This window comes from Lodderomyces elongisporus, chromosome 5, assembly GCF_030384665.1.
Source record: "Lodderomyces elongisporus chromosome 5, complete sequence".
Taxonomy (NCBI): Eukaryota; Fungi; Ascomycota; class Pichiomycetes; order Serinales; family Debaryomycetaceae; genus Lodderomyces; species Lodderomyces elongisporus.
This window is the reverse complement of record NC_083677.1, coordinates 1340010-1358237: the sequence shown is the minus strand read 5'-3', so window position 1 is coordinate 1358237 and position 18228 is coordinate 1340010. Positions and strand designations below refer to the sequence as shown.

General features: G+C 39.1%; 8 protein-coding genes across 8 annotated transcripts; 7 read left to right on the top strand and 1 right to left on the bottom strand. All coding sequences in view use genetic code 12, as the record gives it.

The window, feature by feature from the left end:
* Nucleotides 1–1066: 1066 nt before the first annotated feature.
* MTD1 (NAD-dependent 5,10-methylenetetrahydrafolate dehydrogenase) lies at nt 1067–2023 on the top strand (the record flags this gene model as incomplete). Its single annotated transcript, XM_001523018.1, has 1 exon — nt 1067–2023. The coding sequence occupies one exon, from the start codon at nt 1067–1069 to the stop codon at nt 2021–2023; it is 957 nt and encodes a 318-aa protein (XP_001523068.2).
* Nucleotides 2024–2746: 723 nt separating this feature from the next.
* Nucleotides 2747–5029, top strand: BAS1 (myb-like DNA-binding protein bas1; the record flags this gene model as incomplete). Its single annotated transcript, XM_001523015.2, has 1 exon — nt 2747–5029. The coding sequence occupies one exon, from the start codon at nt 2747–2749 to the stop codon at nt 5027–5029; it is 2283 nt and encodes a 760-aa protein (XP_001523065.2).
* Nucleotides 5030–6151: 1122 nt separating this feature from the next.
* Nucleotides 6152–8983, top strand: VAC7 (Vacuolar inheritance and morphology protein; the record flags this gene model as incomplete). The annotated part of the gene is made up of 1 exon (XM_001523014.2): nt 6152–8983. The coding sequence occupies one exon, from the start codon at nt 6152–6154 to the stop codon at nt 8981–8983; it is 2832 nt and encodes a 943-aa protein (XP_001523064.2).
* Nucleotides 8984–10020: 1037 nt separating this feature from the next.
* On the bottom strand, nt 10021–10521 carry PVL30_004368 (uncharacterized protein; the record flags this gene model as incomplete). Its single annotated transcript, XM_001523013.1, has 1 exon — nt 10021–10521. One exon carries the CDS (start codon nt 10519–10521, stop codon nt 10021–10023), a length of 501 nt encoding a protein of 166 aa, XP_001523063.2.
* Nucleotides 10522–10890: 369 nt separating this feature from the next.
* On the top strand, nt 10891–11403 carry YFH1 (Mitochondrial matrix iron chaperone; the record flags this gene model as incomplete). The annotated part of the gene is made up of 1 exon (XM_001523012.2): nt 10891–11403. One exon carries the CDS (start codon nt 10891–10893, stop codon nt 11401–11403), a length of 513 nt encoding a protein of 170 aa, XP_001523062.2.
* A 910-nt stretch (nt 11404–12313) lies between these two features.
* PVL30_004366 (uncharacterized protein) lies at nt 12314–13348 on the top strand (the record flags this gene model as incomplete). The annotated part of the gene is made up of 1 exon (XM_001523011.1): nt 12314–13348. One exon carries the CDS (start codon nt 12314–12316, stop codon nt 13346–13348), a length of 1035 nt encoding a protein of 344 aa, XP_001523061.2.
* Nucleotides 13349–14012: 664 nt separating this feature from the next.
* Nucleotides 14013–15539, top strand: PVL30_004365 (uncharacterized protein; the record flags this gene model as incomplete). The annotated part of the gene is made up of 1 exon (XM_001523010.1): nt 14013–15539. One exon carries the CDS (start codon nt 14013–14015, stop codon nt 15537–15539), a length of 1527 nt encoding a protein of 508 aa, XP_001523060.2.
* A 791-nt stretch (nt 15540–16330) lies between these two features.
* Nucleotides 16331–18209, top strand: PVL30_004364 (uncharacterized protein; the record flags this gene model as incomplete). The annotated part of the gene is made up of 2 exons (XM_001523009.2): nt 16331–17589; nt 18170–18209. 2 exons carry the CDS (start codon nt 16331–16333, stop codon nt 18207–18209), a joined length of 1299 nt encoding a protein of 432 aa, XP_001523059.2.
* Between the last annotated feature and the right edge of the window lie 19 nt (nt 18210–18228).

Sequence of the window (18228 nt, the reverse complement as noted above, 5' to 3'; positions counted from 1 at the left end):
GTTATCAAGATTGGTGAAAGTAGTACAATACAAAATTGTAGTGTTTTTGTTCTTTTTCTACATTCTCCTTTACCACTTCTTCTTTTTTCCTTGATTCTCTGGTATGTGCAGAGCATATTCACATTTTGCTGAGCACGTGGTGGTTTGCTAAGAAAGAGAAGTAAAAACAAAACAAAACTAGAAACGAAAAAAAAATTACCTCTTCAAGATGATTTGATTATAGCCCACCTGACCTTGACCAAATGAAAAGATTATAGATATGGCGTTATATATGTTACCAATATTTATACAAATCGGCTCCTTGCTGAAACCCCTTCCCCGCTCCTTCTGCGTGGCTTAATGTTATAAAACATTATTACAAAAGATTTAAGCGTTCAAATATTTTATACATTTTTTTTTGGTTGCAAATGAGTTTAATGATTTATAAGTAGTTGTAGATTGTACGTCATAGGTGGATATATTTATCATGCCACCTTCATCATTACTTCAAATTTCACACTACTTTTGTTGGTACCGGTATCATTAATATATCAACATGGGTAGTGTCAAAATATATTTATGTTAAATAACTGTATATTTCATTTTCTATTATACATTGTACTTGATAGTGTATCTGGCAGTGTGTTAGACAGTGTGTTAGACAGTGTGTTAGACAGTGTGTTAGACAGTGTGTTAGACAGTGTGTTAGACAGTGTGTTAGACAGTGTGTTAGACAGTGTCTTTGGCAGTGTATATGTTACATCAATAGTGCGCTTCCAAAGTAATTAATGATTGCAATTAAAGGAGTCAAAACATCTGCCCCTTGTTAATCTCACATCCGCTTCGCTATCAGAAAATTAAAATTGCAACCATCTATAAAAAAACACAGACACACACACACACACATACATACACACACACACACACATACATACACACACACACATATATATATATAAATACACACATATATATCTCTTCTTGTTACATTCTCCAGAAAAATTATCCAAATTCTTTTTTTTCCTTATTCACTTCACACTCAAGATCAAATAATCCTATTCAACTTAAATCAATACTATAATCAACAATGTCTAGACCAGCAGGACGTACTATACTAGCTTCGACAATTGCAAAGCCCTACCAAGAGGAAGTCATTGCTGCAGTGAGTAAACTTAGTTTCAGACCAACTTTGGTTGGTTTTTTGGCCAACGATGACCCAGCAGCAAGGATGTATGCAAATTGGACCGGGAAGACATGCGAGTCCTTGGGCTTCACTTATAAACTAGTCGAGACCTCAAAGAACGATTTGGAGACTTCTTTGATCAAAGCAAACAAAGACAATGACGTCAATGGTATAATGGTTTACTTTCCTGTCTTTGGTGACAAACAAGATCAATACTTGCAACAACTTATTTCACCTGAGAAGGATGTCGAAGGTTTGAACTTTTTATACTACCACAACTTGTACCACAATGTGAGATTCCTAGATCCACCACATAACCAACAAAAGTCGATTATTCCTTGTACACCACTCGCAATGGTGAAAATATTGGAGTATTTGGGCGTATATAACAATATTCTTCATTACGGAAATAGGCTTTACGGGAAAAAAGTATTGATTGTGAACAGGTCAGAAGTTGTGGGTAGACCACTAGCTGCATTGCTTGCCAACGATGGAGCAACCGTTTACTCGGTCGATATTAATAACATCCAACAATTCACCAGAGGTGATGACTTGCTGGAGCGCCGACACTTAGTGAAGGACTTGAATGATGACGAGTCGAGTTTGGAAAAACTTGCACCTCAATGTGATGTTATCATTACAGGTGTTCCTTCCGAGTCATACAAGTTCCCCACAGAGTTGGTGAGTCATGGAACTGTTGTCATCAACTTTTCAAGCTTCAAAAATTTCAACGACGATGTAAAAGAAAGAGCAGGCTTATATGTTCCATCAATAGGCAAAGTGACAATTGCCATTTTACTAAGGAACTTATTGAGACTTATCGACAACAAACAGATTAGACTGCAGACAGAGTCAGCTTAAGAGTTTGCGGTTTTATTTCTTCATTCTTTATCCTATTTCCTTTATACTTTTTTTCTTTTCCCTTTTTGTTTTTGTTTTTGTTTTTGTTTTTGTTTTTTGTTTGTTCAATAAGTAAAAAAAATATTAGATAAAAAAATTTTTACACTTTTTTTCTTTAATTTTTTTGAGCAAAGGAAAGGGAAGGAAAGTATTTGTAAAGTGAAAGAATCTAGGGTCTACAATTGAGTTAGAGAGTTTTATGGAATAGAATTGATTAATTTCATTGTTTTATGATGACTTTTGGTGTAGAGTGTGCCTAAATTTGGATGTGGATGTGGATTTTGATACCGATACCGATGCTGAAGTTGGCATTAATAGTGGGGTTGATGGGGCTGCTTCATTTCTTAAATGACTCAGTAGGAGATCTCAACATTTTTTTTTATGCGCGTATCTCTTGGAGCCTGCTCCATCTCTCTAAAACTGTAGGATCATTAAACAAAAGACAAGGATAGAGATAATAACAACACAATAACAAAGATAACAATACTGACAACCACGACTGAAACTGCAACCATAGATATTACCACCACATTTACCAGGGAATCTTCTCAAGCGCAAATCAACAAGACAACTTTTGTACAGATTTGTGATTTTTATCTTTATTTCTTTTCTTCTTTTTCCTTATTTTTCTTTTTTTATTTATTTTTTATTTAAAAAATAGGAGCAAACTTTGAACAGAATTGAATGTCGCAAACACCTGTGAATGAGGATATCAAGACGGAGAAACAGCTTAATTCAAGGAAAAGGCTACTACCGATTGATGCTCTAGCCATTACTGAATCGTTGGGGCTCCAGACTTTCAGAAAAGAACTGCGGAAATCCTGGACTAAAGAAGAAGATACATTTTTATCTAAAGTCATCACTGAGAAACTCGACAACGACTCCAAACTAGAGAACATTGACTGGGAAGAAGTGGCGAAACTAGTTTCTGCTGATGGGTCGAAGAAGGGCAAAGATTGCCGTAAGCGGTGGAACAACTGCCTTGACCCTGGTCTACGTAAGGGGAAGTGGACAAATGAAGAAGATGAGCAGTTGATCAACGCTTTTGAGAAGTTTGGAGCCTCGTGGCTCAAGGTAGCACAAGAAATTAAAGGCAGGACTGAGGACCAATGTGCTAAGCGATACAAGGAGATTTTGGACCCAAAGACAAAAGGTAGGTTAAAGCCGTGGTCAAAGGAAGAGGATCTAGCATTGGTTGCACAAGTGAAAACCCATGGGACAAAATGGAGAACTATTTGTACTGCATTCGAGAGCAGGCCGTCTTTAACTTGCAGAAACCGCTGGAGAAAATTGGTTACCGATGTCGTTAGAGATAAGGCTAGTCCAGAAATCAAACAAGCCGTTGAAGGTATTACCAGCGAAAGCGCAGTGTTGTTAGATTCCCTAAGTCGTCAACAAGAAGAGTTGACCAAGAGAAACCTGCTGATTCAGGACCCGAAAAGAGATAACAAGAGGCAAAAAATGTTCAACTTTGAGCACCAAGGAGTTTCTCATACGAGCTATAGTAACAATAATCATAACGGTTATAACAATAATCACCATATTAATAGTAGAGGCTACAAACGAGAAACCCTGGCTGAACCTTCAGCTACGGAAACAAGAACGGAGTGGCGTTATGAGTTGGGAAGCAAGAATCCGAGACAATCATCTTCATTTACTGGGGTGATTAAGGACCGAGAGTCTGCTGAGCTTCTTTTAAATTATGCGCAAACAAGGAATTACAACGTAACCATACACCAACACATACATCATCACTATGGCCAACGACGAAGAGAGAGTAATACAAGTTTCAATCTGGATGATCCACTTCAAAATAGTAATCTTATTGAACCAGAGCAGCTGGCATCTCGTTTTCAGCACTTCAATTATCTTCCTCCACGCACTGAGGTTCCAAAACTTGGCTCATCATCGCCCGATGGAAATGAGGTACACCGCCAGCACCATCATCACCATTACTACCACCACGTCTATCCGCATGAAGATGGAAAATCCCAGATAACTACTCAAGCCAACATTGATCAGTCACCTGACGAAACTATTTTGTCGAGGGTTGAAGACGACAAGAACAGTAATATAGATAATGGCAATAAGAATAACCATAACCATAACAATACCAACAATAACAAACAGATGGAACAAGATACAAGACCCTGCAATGTTGAGACGTTTAGGAAGCACGATCTCAGCAAACAAGCGTCTTCGAATCCTTTGACGCCTTTGACTCAAGCAGTGGAATTGTTAACTTCAGCAGAGAACAATCAAAATCAGAATCACAATCACAACCACAACCAAATCCACCACCCTCATAAAGCTCACCAAGACCATAACCAGAATCACAACCAAAAATATAACCAGAACCGCAACCAGAATCAAGAACCAGCATTTATGGGGGATGAGATGGAAGGACTCGAAATGGCCGGAGGCAACGAACCTGAACCTCACGGCTCTGACTTCTGGGAGACTATGAAAGATTTGCATAAACCTCTCTCTGCAAATGATGCATTACCACCCTCACCACCACCACCACCACTATCACAGCAAAACGGTAATATTCATAAACCCAAAGATGACTTTAAAGCCAAAGTACGGTATAATACGGATGTTTCTGTTTCAGGGTCAAACTTTATCAATTCAAATGGTGCTATTTCTCAGCAGTTTTCTTCGGAAACGTTTGGTCAACCAAAAGTCATCGATGCCACAGAATTTCACAGTGATCAAGCCAATGGAGGTTTTGCCTCGCAACATATGGATGAGGAAGATGAAGTTTTAGCACGAGAAGTGGGCGAGGTGGGCATTGATCAAGAGATTCTTGATTCGTACGGTTTGTTCTACAATGTATACACTAAGGAGGGATCAACGTTTCCTGATTCACAGCCTAATCAGCAAACATCACAACAACAGGCCTCTGTCGGTAGCACATATGACCAATGGGGAAGTGGCTTTATCATACCATTCAATCCATCATGAGATACGTTTGCGCTGTTTGGTAATTGGAGTCTGTTGGCGCATATAAATTTCGTGTCACACTTTTATATCAAACTCAGAAAATAAGACTATTTATAGATATCCATGAAGTTGTATATTTATTTGCATGTTCATATGTATATATAAAGGCTAATGTGTGTAATTTAACATTAATGACGAGATAAGAAATATCATGTCCCCATTAAACTACTGTGTTTTTGTCCTTTTGTCCTTTTGTCTCATTGGCTATTCCTCCTCCTCCTTCTTCCCACAACGCTTTCTCCACCTCTCTCACTACCTTTATTTTTTCATTCCTCAAGGATAATGACTATTTACAAGTAAGCAATTGTAATCAAAAGTCTATTTGTTTGGCGCAAAACAAAAAAAGGCTCAAAGAGGTGCTTTAATAAGCTTTGTCACAAATTGTTAGGCAAATCGTTGCAATCTTTGTATATGGCTATATTTGTTGTAAAAGCCTAAAAGAAATAAAAATAAAAATGAAAATAAAAATAAAAAATAATAAAAATAAAAATAAAATCAAAATAAAAAAGTTTGTTTTTTGTTCGCATTGTTTATCTACAAAATTAATTTTTTTTTTTTTTTTTTTTTTAAAGAAAAGTATTTTGCTTAGGAAGCGCAGCCCACGCATTTTGCATTTGAGTTACAAAAGCCCTAACCTAATTGATTCTAGAGCCTTTTTTTTTTGGGGAGAGAAAGAAGGTTGCTTAAAAGCAGCAGATCCAGCGTTCATAGCCTTTTGCTTACTACCAAGTACATACTGTCTCCTCAAATTCTCATTCCACCACCAACAACAGGCACAGAAGTTGATTTAAATTTTACTTTGTACCTTGTATTGTCTATAAAGCTAGAGACTACTGCGTTTGAGCTAATTATACCAAACCTATATCCGTGTGTGTGTGTGTGTGTGTGTGTGTGTGTATGGAAATGGTAGAACATGTAAACGAGCAACAGCCGGCAGCAGGCACTAATACGAAAGCCAATCCCCACGAACAGACAGGACTACATACTCATACAACAGAGAAGACCAACTTCCTTACGAGTCGCGAGCGAAATAATGAGCAATTGAGTCAAGAAAATGCAGGAAAAGGTGATGTACTGCAAGCCATGAATACATCGAGTGCGCACCTGCAGTCACAAATGGAGTCGAAGAAGAATAAACCAGAGAAACAAAAGATGTCTGAAAAGCAAAGTGAGTTGGAGAAACAACAAAGGGAACCAGAGAGAGCCAAGGACATGGTGGAGCAAAGCCTGCATGTACTGCAGAATACTGTTACTCACACTATAGATAACAAACCCAAACAGTCTACAAGCACGTCAAATGGTGTCTCGGATTTGCCATCGGCTGATTCAAGTGATAAAATCGACAACCTGCGTAAGGACTTGCTGAGCTTAACAAGCAGCAAATCAGAAAAGACAAAACAAAAAGTTATTGACAATGAGGGTGCAAGCAATTACTCTTCAAATGGCAGAGCTCCCACTCATGTGAATGTGCCACAGCGGCTGGCAGGTACACCGACAGCAGCAACAGGAACAACGCCAACGACAACAACGACAACAACGACAACTACAAAACCCGAGCTTGAAAATGTAAATTCTTCTTCATCAAAAGGAAATAGCGGACTTGGCCTTTCAGTAGCGCCAGCAAAAGCTGGAGGTTTGCAGATCTTGAACGACGAGAATACGCAGCTGCGCCAAGAACCTAGTGCACGCAAGGCCAATGTGCAACTGGTGCTACAAGCCCTGCAGCTGGGACTGCCAGCTCCAGAGATACACCAAACGAAACAACTGTCACTTGTAGCCCAGCCATCATCGTTGATGATGAATTCAAACGGATCAAGTTTGCACACCCCATCTATCTCGAACATGACGGATTCAGATGCTCGAAATAAAAACACAAAGCACAAACGAATAGCCAAACAAAATTCCACCAAAACGGACTTTTTTGCAGCCAAATTGGCAAGCGCTGTTGATGATGTTGAAAGCAGCGATAGTGATGAGACATTTGTATATGAGAACGCTAACGACGATTATGATGAAACAAGTAGTGTTAACCGTGACTTTTTGCTCGACACTGCTAGTATTAATGGGCTAGGGGTAGGTGCTGTAGTCGGTTCTGGAACCAGTGCAGGCATTGGATTGTCGTCCTGTTCCAATCCTTATCAACGGTCTTTGCCTTTAGACGGTGAAAACGAGAAAAGACCAGAGAAAACATTGAACAAAAAAACACATTCTGTCGCCAATTCCCTTAACAATCCAACGAGTTCGGAAAAAGATTTGCACAAACGACCTTTGGCATTACGCACTTTTTCTTCTTTTTCTGCAAACGAACCGGAAGCAAAGACAATTGTTTATCGAAACTTGGAAAAGATACCCGGAGAAGCTAGCAGCAGTGCTGACCATAAATTACGAGCAAGCCAGGCCAGTGTGGGTGTTGCACACTCAATAACCGAGGATGAAAATGAGGATGCTTTTTCGTACAAAGGTAGTGAAGATGGGTACCTGATAGACTGTGATGGCGATAGAGAAGCGCGACATCCAGATAAGAAAAACTCTGCGGAGTCATCAGAACATATACGATCTGTTGATGGACGTAATGAAATTCATCGGTCTTCTTTTGAGGCGTCAGTGACTAATGGAACAGGAACAGGAACAGGAACGGGTGCAGTATCAGGTGCAGTAACAGGTGTAGATGCATCGTCGTCTGGAGCAGGGGCTCTCCAATCTACGGCTAGCAAGAGTAATTCACGCAAGAAGTATCAGAGCTCCACTGCGTCTTCCAAACTCAGGTCAACGACATCAAAACTTTTTGACAAAAAGGGTTCGCAGCCAAAGCGATATAGCATAATTCCTGACGATTTCGATATAGAAGACTTTGACGACGAATTGATATATTATGATAATAAAGCTGATACGCATGAGAACGACAAGACACCGTTGCTAAACTTAAAGCAAGGGATTCCGCATTATAGATCATTGAACTTGCACGCTCCGGGTATCAAGCATCAGAACAAAAGATATATTTCTGGTAATGGTCAGCCCCTTATCTCATCTCCTGACCTGAGGGCTGGTATTGTGCAAAACAATGGAAAGAGAGCTTTTCCTTTCCCTCACCAGGAAATTTATCCGAGATACTACTACGACGTTGATCCCTTTGATCAGGAGTCTCAAGTATACGAATCAGACTTTGATCTCGCCGATCTGAACAATACGAGAAAAAAAGGGTTGCGTCATTTGGATAAAACCGATGGGTATACCGAAAATAATGGTCATCCTTTTTTGCTTACGCAGAGACCACTTAGTAGCAAACATGGATTCTGCAAATCATTTCTCTATACGTTTATATGTATTTTCGCGATATTGACTGTTGGTTTTATTCTTGGATTTTTTATGGCCACCACGAAGGAGTTGAGCAATGTTGGAATTGTCTCAATTGAAAATCCAATTGTTAGCAAAGACGAATTGGTTTTCAACATATTGGTGGAGGCATTTAATCCCGGTTGGTTCTCTGTTGATATAGAGGAGGTTGAACTAGATTTATTTGCTCGAAGCGGATACCTTCCTGACCTGCCTCCAGCTTTGAGCAAGAACTTGCAAGCACGCAAGGATCTGTCAAAATTAGAAACAGTTAAACTCGGATCGATTTCTAATTTAGAGTCTGCAATGAATTTCAAAGCTGGCTTTTTTTCGAGAGAGCCATCGACGCAACGGGGAGAGGTGAAACTTTTGAACCCAGGTAAAAATATCACGCTGGCAGATTCCACGCAGCAATTCAGAGATGATACGGATAATTCGCTTAAGTGGAGTATCATTAGTGAAAACCCTTTCGATCTTATAATCACTGGTGTGTTGAAGTACACGCTACCTATGGGTAGGAGTACAAAGTCAGTCGTGGTACGGAAAACTGGGTATATAGATCCCACACTTTTCATCATGTGAAGAAAGACAAAGAACAAGAAGTCGAAGAAGGAACCAAAATAAAATAAAAAAAAAAAATAAAAAAAAAAGAAAAAAGAAAAAAGAAAAAAGAATGTATAGATTATGTTACTGGCATAGATAAAAATTGGATGACTGATTGAGGAAGCTTTAGCAACTGTTCTGACAGGGTAATACTCTAAAATTTCATTTCACATTATGTATACGAGGTACAATCGATGTAGATCTTGGATTCGTACTGTTTTCAAAGGTAGTCATGTATATTGACAGACTTGAGGGAGGTTGAATTCCGAAAAGCAAAAGCATTCCAACTATAAATTTCTGCTTGTTTCTCTAAATGCAAATTGATGACCGATAAGCATTTGTGAACATGCACCGATTGCAAAATGTTGGCATATACGACGTAGCATCCCTGTACACCTTTGATTCTCATGTTCATGACGAATATTTTCATCTGCTGAATCTGCTTCTTCTTCTTCTTCTTCATCATCATTATCTTGAATACTATTCTTACTTTTGTTACTTTTCTCTTGAATAGCATTCTTCTGTTTTCTTTCACTAAAATCCTTTTCCCAATTTACCTTCATCGAGCAATTTCACGAGAAGACATTACTCAGGCAGCAGAAATTGTACGCTATTATGGTTAGCAACATATGCGTCGATGAATAAATGAATAAATGAATAAATGAATATTGGTCGGATGGTTAATACAGCAATAAATAAGGTCCTGTGTTGTGGCCCAAGGAAGCTCAAAAGAGGAAGCAAGAGGGAATTCAAATAGATACATGTATATAAATATATGAAACCAAAGCCTTCGATAAATACTATAAGATCTGGAAAGTAAAGATAAAGTATAACCAAAACAAAAAAACAGAAAAGAAATATGAAAAAAAATACAACAAACAGATCTTTTTTTGACATTTTGCATTCAAGAGGAAATTAAATGTAAGCTAGACATTCCCTTCATGGATGTACACGTATATACATATTGAGTTTTGGTTATCTTCTGGAGAAAAAAAAACCGACTTAAATTGCTGATCCTATACCATTTCTTCCTTTTCCCCTCCAATCTTTTGGTTTCGATAGAATTCTGCTTGTTGCTCCTGTCTTGCAGTTGCGTTCTCCTCTGCAATCAAATCATCAATATCGTAATCGTAAGTGTTTGGATCCGTGTCAATGTCCAATTTCTGATGTTTTCTTCTTCGGAGCTCATGTTGCTCATTTTTGGCATTGGCTAATTTTATTTGAATCGGAAGGTCCTCGGAATGTACTTGAAGCTTCTGTCCAACGGCACTAACCTTTGATTTGAAGCCTGTGCCAGTAGAATCTTCAGACACTACCTCGTCAGGCGGAATGTATCCATAGCTTACATTCCCATCGTTGTTTGGACCGCTTTTGTCTCTTGCTCTCTCCGTTCCTTTATTGCGTCCTACACTCTTCAGTGGTTTGTTAATTTCAACAGTGGTGAGACCGGAAATGTATGGTAAAGCCAAGACAAGTAGCACCAAAATAATAGCAATGAAGATAATAAGTAAAAACATTGCTTTATTTTCTTTTTTTTCTTTTCTTTCTTATTCTTTCTTGTGTTTTTTCAGCTCTATTAGCTCTTTTTGTTCCTATAAACTATGTTTGAGCCGGTTTAAATTGTTTTGAGATGAAGCTGCTTGTGATGATGGTGAATGCAATGAGATGAGTAAATGAGTTGGGTAAAAGTCGGAATTAAAAGAAGTATATATATATATATATTTTAAAAAAAAAAAAAATGTAATGTAATTTTTCTCACGCACCTTGGTAAATAATTTGGACTCGCGAGTTTTTCCCAATTCTTCAAATCATCAGGCTTTGAGAATAAGTTCTGAACAAGATATTTACATTTAATGTGTATATTTTTTTTTACACGCTAAATGAACATGTTGAAAAGGAGCATTGCACAAATATTGAAGTTCAGGAAACCAGCTGGTAGTTTTAGGTTATTAGCATCTAGGAGAATTTCTCGGATTAGTGTCTCACGTAATGGCGCCACACTTTTGAGTCGGCCTTATTCAGTCAGCACACAGGGTGAGAACTTGGAAGGTAAGATTGATCAATTGGATGATAATACGTATAACACCATATCAAATGAATATTTGGATTCCCTTTCAGATGCTTTGGAGAATCTCAATGAGGAGTTTGAACAAGTTGACTCTGAATTGAGCCACGGAGTTCTCACCTTAACCCTTCCACCCAATGGGACATATGTCATTAATAAGCAACCACCAAATAAGCAAATCTGGTTGAGCTCACCAATAAGTGGTCCCAAGAGGTATGATTCGATTGGGGGTAAATGGGTTACGCTTCGGGACGGCAGTTCCTTGACAGCTTTGTTAGAAGAGGAAATTTCGCATGCAGTTGGCACCAATGTGAAATTTGACATGACGATGTAGATACGAACAACAGCAAGGTGATAGGGAAGGAAGAAGGTGCAGAATGGAGTACAGAACAGAATATAAACTGATTTACTACAAGTATCTGACTATCTTACTGTGTTTAAAAAAGCTGAAATTACTCATTGGCTGGCGTGGAGTATGGTCTTGGATACACATTTGAGGTCGTTTGAGTGCTTATCGGCTAATAACTTCTTTTTCAATTTTTTTTTCTTTTCCTTTATCTTTTGCTCTTTTTCGTACAAACCAGCATGTTTCATAGTCCATGAATATAGAGAATTGCTGCTTTTTAAAAGTGATTTTCAAACTCGATATTGAAAGCTAGAAAGTAAACAAATGTCACACAAATGAATATTTTGGTAAAAAACTAAGCCAGAAACAGTATGTATATAGAAAATGCAAGAATTTTATATAGATGTATATATTCATTTTTTTCAGTTCAACAATCAAATATAACTATAACTGATTAATCAATCTTAAGCTACTGCTAAGGTACGGTGTGTTTGAAAATTAGTGCATGGGGTATTTTTTGTTCCTTTTCATTCGTTTAATCCTTATTTATAGATTTCACCTCTATACCACCGCACGTATATTTGTACATATACAATTGTTTCTATTTTTTTTTTTTTTTTTTTTTTTTTTTTTTTTTGCTTTTTGAGAAAACCATTAGCAGAGTTTACAAGCAAATACAGCGACACGTGACTACATGGCTGTTTTGTACGAATTTACGAATTTCAGGTTTACGTATTGTCCGTTCTTTTTTCGTTCTTTTCGTTCTTTTCGTTCTTTCCGTTACTTTTTTTTTCTTAAGAACTATAGAGCTAACTTGAGATAGCAAACGGAAAACAAAACAAAAATTAAGACTAAACTATTGTCCCTTTTTATTCGATTATAAGAAATCAGTTGAGCCATGTCAGATAATTTAGGAAACTTGGATAAATTGCCAAACGGCTGGGTAGCACAGTGGGATGAGGAGTACAAGAGGTACTACTACGTCAACAAAGCTACTGGAAAATCGCAATGGGAATTCCCCACTGAAGAAGAAACAAACTATTCAGACAACGAAAGGCATGATGCAGAGCAGAAATCTTACCAACGTCCAGAGGCCGGCCCTAGCGAGGGCACACGGGGTTTTGGAATTGGGCAAGGTGAGCAAAGTGAACAGGGTGAACAGGGTGAACAAAGTGAGCGTGGAATTGGATCATTTGTTATGAACCAAGCCATGAGTTCAATGTCAGGGTCCAAACATAATAACTATCAAGGCAGCAGCAATTCTGGTCTCAATTCTGCCGGGTTGGGTGCTGCTGTTTCTATGGTTGGTAGCTATTTAGCCTCACACTCCAGCGGTCAAAATAAACCCGCTGGAAATAACTCTTCAGGTGGCCTAGGAGGCATGATCAGCTCTTTTTTGGGCAATGGCAACTCCCAAAATAATTCTGGAAATTACCAAGGAAACAGTGGCTACAACTCCAACAATTACGGAGGCAACTATAATAACAGCAACAGCTACAACGGTGGCAATAGTAATAGCGGTAACCCTTATGGAGGTCAATCCCAACAAGGAGGTGGATTGACAGGAATGATTGGTAACCTTATTGGGGGTGGAAGCAGCTCGAATCAAGGTTCTTATTCGCGCCCAGAACAGAGCTACAACAATTCCAACCAAAACCAGAGACCTCAAGAAGGCTTTGGGTATCTGGGAAGTAATAGCGGGTCAGGAAGGTACGATGAATCAAACAGATTTGGTGGTGAATTTGGAATGCCAGGTGGGGAACAAGGTCATCACGGACACCATGGCCGACACCTGGAGGGCAGGTTTGGAGAAGATCAACCTGGATACGGCCCAAACCGTAATGAAGGCAGAAACCGTTACGATCCATCATCTTCTAATGATAACTACGGTGGGGGAGCTTTTGGTTACAATACTGGAAACAACCGCTATTAAGTTTAGCAAAAGGGCATACTCTCACTAAGCTGTTTCCTTCTTTTTCCTTCCTTTTATGTACGTTTCTTTTCCTTTCAATTTTCATTTTCATTTTTTTTTCTTTTTTCATAGATTTTCATGATCCTCGACAGACAATGCGGTAGTCTCTGTATAATGTTGATTGGCGATTTCTTAATTATTGTTTCCATTTCGATTTCTCATTTCTTTTTTTTCATTTTGAATGTTGAATTTATCGACTCTTTTGCACTCAAGGTACCTTTCTTGCAGCTAAGTTGTGGGGAAAGGGATTTTGTAAATAGGTAGCAGATGTGTCTACTACAACAGAAATTATTCTTCTTTTTTTTTTCTTTCTTTTTGTCTAATTTTGTTGCTTAAATTTTTTTGTTTTCTCACCCTCAAGGTTCTTTGAATCCATTGTTTGGCTGTCGTAAGTTGAGGGGTGTTAAATGTGATAATGATGGATCTTTCGTCTTTTCCAATTTTCTTTGTTAATGGCGTTTACTTGCATTTTGTCAGATTATCTAGATCTCATTCCACGCTTTACGCACGGTAGCGATGATACTGATATTTTGGGGAATCATTCAAGATAGAGGAGTTACGCCTCTCGATCAACACACACAAACAACACACAAACAAATTCACATATACATAGTGGGAGGCCCATATGTCTCGAACGAAAGCAAAGAAACGTCCCACGTTGCAGACTGAGAGGGTCTCAGTACTCAGTGAGCTTCATCCGCGACGTAAAGTGAAAAAAATAACAGTCACCATCAAGCTTCCCATCAATGTTTTAACTGCCATTAATCAGAAGAACTATAATGCCGTGGTGAAAACACCACTTCGGCAGGGTGATGGAACAGTGGGACAATTGGAGGGGATTTTTACAGACGATACGGAAAGGCAGATACCTTCTAAAAAAAGTTCTCCTACTGCTCGACACTCAGAAGATTTCAACGATATTACTGAACTTGAACGCGAGATCTTATCTCAGCTTGACCCATCTCTCGGAAATTGCAGTCTGCATTCTCACCAGGGGAAGCCTAATATAATGAATGATGAGGTGTTGCTCAAATCCAGAACGGGCGATGGTGAACCGGATGTGGATACCAAACTCCATGACACCACAGAATTGTCTGAGGAGCGTGAAAAGCCCAGGCATTTGGAAAACGATAGATTTCGCAAGGATACGAGTACTAAACCAAAAGCAGAGTATAAGTCAGTTCCACCCAACATTATTCCTTTATTGAAATCAGAGTTGTGTAATTCCGAATCTGGCGATGACGAGGCGTTGATCGATAGTGTTGCTTTCTCTTTGAATGACCCGTTGGGAGGAGGCAGAATCAAGTTTCCAGTGAAATCAAGATTCTGTACGCATCTTGAATGCTTTGACTACTTTAACTTTTGCATATTCAACAAGATCACAAGCACTACACAAAGTGTTACTCAACGAAACTTGATTCGACAGAATTACGATAGATTGTCGAAAAGCGACAAACGAGCGCATAATGGGATGTATGTTCAGCGGCTGGCCGCGAACGGCAAACAAAGGCAACTCCCTAATGGTGGCAGGTTGCAATTCTCCCAGACACATGGCTCAAGCGGCTTTAATGGCTTTAATGGCTTTAATGGCCCAGAAGGCTCAAACAATTTAAAGGATATCCGACTACCTTCATACGTGACTATTTTGGAGAATCCGAATCCCGTATACACGTCAAGGTTCTTGACACCGGGATACCAAAATTGCCCTTTTTACAAATGCCCCATATGCGAGGTGTCGTTTCCTTTGAGTGCATTGATGGTGAGCGATGTGTTCAACTATTTCCTCAAAATGACGTCGCAAGATGTACATAAGGTTGAACTATTGGGATCAGAAAAGTATCGGCCTATAGGCCACGGCGGCTTCTCAAGCACCAAAACTTTTAGGGTAGAAGGAGAAAGAGCAGAGAACGATGCAGCAGGGGGTGAGGAAACAATACTTGATACGATTCTGATCAGTTCAGATGATGGTCTGGACGATGATCATAAAGAAAGGATAAAAGAGGAAGAGGTAAATAAGGCATTTCCGAGTCGTAATAATAAAACCACAATACCAGTGCCGCCGACCTCAACTATGGAAACGTTTTGGAACTCCTACAACTGGTCTAACGAGGGCAACGGCGATAGCTGGGATGATCCGGTGGTTATAGATTAATAAATTCCTTTTTCAAAATTTAGGTTGTGTACTGAGTGTTGAGGTTAATCAACAAAATGGGCATAAATGATTTTGTAAAAGTAAGAAGCCGGAGGAAGAAGAAGACAAAGAAACAGAGTACAATCATATTAAGCAAATTCGACGATGAGATAAAAAATTGATTCTATTTTTCGTAGGTTTTTTTTGTTTATCAAAAGTATTTAGCATGTTATTTGATGAATGTATGGAGTTGGGAAAGGGGGAGGGGGTAGCTGAGCTCACAATTTTCCTCGAACTTCAGTAGAAAAATGTTTGCGGAGGTAGAATGCATTGCAGGATGTATAAGGTTGTAGATTGTGTTGAGCCAACATGCATCCATACATACAATTCATCCACTCTGGTCGTCCGCTATCTGTTACAGCCACACCCATTTGGCAGCACCCATTTGGTTTTTTGTTATGAAGCATTTGGTAGCGCATACAATTGCACACGCACTGCTAAGCTACCAGAAGGGATTTCCTCGCCGTTCTGTTCCCCTCACTTCCTCGCGGGTTTTGCAACCACAATGTATATGGCATAACACAATTTACTTGTTAGTCTCCAACTACAAGGCGTGACTTGAGGGCTACCTGGTGAAGTATAAATATCCACAAACAAAACCCTTGTGACCTCAAACCTTCTTTTACCCTTTTCTTCTTCTTCTTCTTCTTCTTTCTTTTACCACAATTAAACACACAACCAAGCCTTACTCGACAACATTAACCAGATTTTACAATCAATAATTTAGTAAGACTACAATTTAATAATTAACAATGCCCTTTTTTAATAAATGTTTTCAAAACGTCTTTGCAAAGGATTCCAAACCCGCCGAGCCCAAGGTTCGGTTTAAATTATCACAGAAACCTGCTCTCAAATCTCCAAAAGTGGCATTTGAGAAATTGAAGACCGCCTTTGTGAAGAAAGCCAAATCATCACCAACTTCACAGCTCTCTGAAAAAGTTGAATCAAAGTCGCCATCCTCGTTAACCAATAATTTGTCAATTGCCAAAAATGCCGAAAGATTTTTCCTCACTGAAGGTATTAAAATTTCCATAATTGACAGTGAGAGAAGATTGTGGAATAAATATGATTCAGTCGATATTGTTATGCTGCTGGAAGGCTCTAATGCGAAGTTTAAATCTATCAGTCCAAAGATTTTTCACTGGGTGAGACGGATGTTAGGACTATCAGACGCCTTGATTTTACAATCGTTTGGTATCGATGAAGACTCGGTTATTAAGATTGGTGAATCATTGTTTTCATCTGCCGATGGAAAATATTTGATATACAGCGTTACAAAAGAGCATTTCGAAGACATCAGAGATAAAGCAGCCAAAATGAATACCCATTATGAAAAACCATCTTTTTTGCTTCCTTATCTTCATCTCTTTAGTTTTGAGTTTGAAGGAGAAGAAAGGTACTACACCATGACCCCTGCTTTTGACAAGGAAACTAATATAGTCTACGGTTTGCAAAATGATTTAAAAGGTGTGAACATGTTCACAGAGAGTTCCTCAAATGCTATAAACACTACTGACACCACTGCCTCCAATCACCAGACCAACTCCAACTCCAAAAAGAACACAAAACACACAAAACACACAAAACAAACAAAGCACACAGAGAACACAGAGAACACAGAGAACACAAAGAACACTAGTTTTGCGGCTTATTTCTCCTCCTCGTCAAAACGACAGTCATACTACATTGATGAAAGTAGCCCCACAAGTAATGTCCGTTTCCCGATGCTTGCCAAGGAGAGGAAGGACATTCTTTCGAAGCTTGCACGCGATATAGCCTATCTCACAAAACAAAACAAGATTGGCTATAAGCTTCTTGTCGGAGTAGGGCCTAAAGTGGCTCGTCGACCAAGAATCCAAGTCTGGATTGTCGACTACCACAAGTCGTACATCAAAGAGGGGGGAAGTAAAAAGTTCTTCAGGTTTGGCAAAACAAAAGTAAAGACACCTGAAGAGTATGCTAGATGGTTGCTTGAAACTTTTAATCAACACATTGAGGTTGTTGAGGGGGGGTGGCTTCTAGCAAACTTCGAAACAAAAACATTACCGCCAACTAGCTACTATACTCGCTCAGTAAAGAGCCTAAAATCAATCTTCAAAAAGGGGTCGGAAATCTTCCTGAACAAACCCAAGGCTCTGCTAATTGCAGAACTTGGATATAGCTTATCCGATGATGAAAATGAAAAACAAAAAAAACATAAAAAACTAATCAGGAGGTTAAAACTGGTGTTAATAAACGCCTTCTACCGGCTGCGATTTTACATGCTAATGCCGATCTTTGCTATATTATCGCTCTTTTATTGGTAACTGCTACTATAAATACCACCGATGCTGTTCCTGATGCTATTTCTGATGTTACCTCTGTTGCTGCTTCACGGATGACTATATCACAAACCCAGCCATGATCCCAAAGCAGGGGGAGCCCACCGACCTCTGCTACCGTTTCCCATAGCCTACCACAACATTGCACTAGTGTAGCTGCTGACTCACACATTTATTCTGAACTTGGCAGATCCTGCGGCAAAATGGCGCCTTTGTCGTATGATCTTGCACGGGGGACGAAAAATGTGGAGGATGCATATGCACTAGGAGTATCAACAAGGCACAGCGGGATCATAGAATCACAGGTTGAGTTGTATAAGTCACCGTGC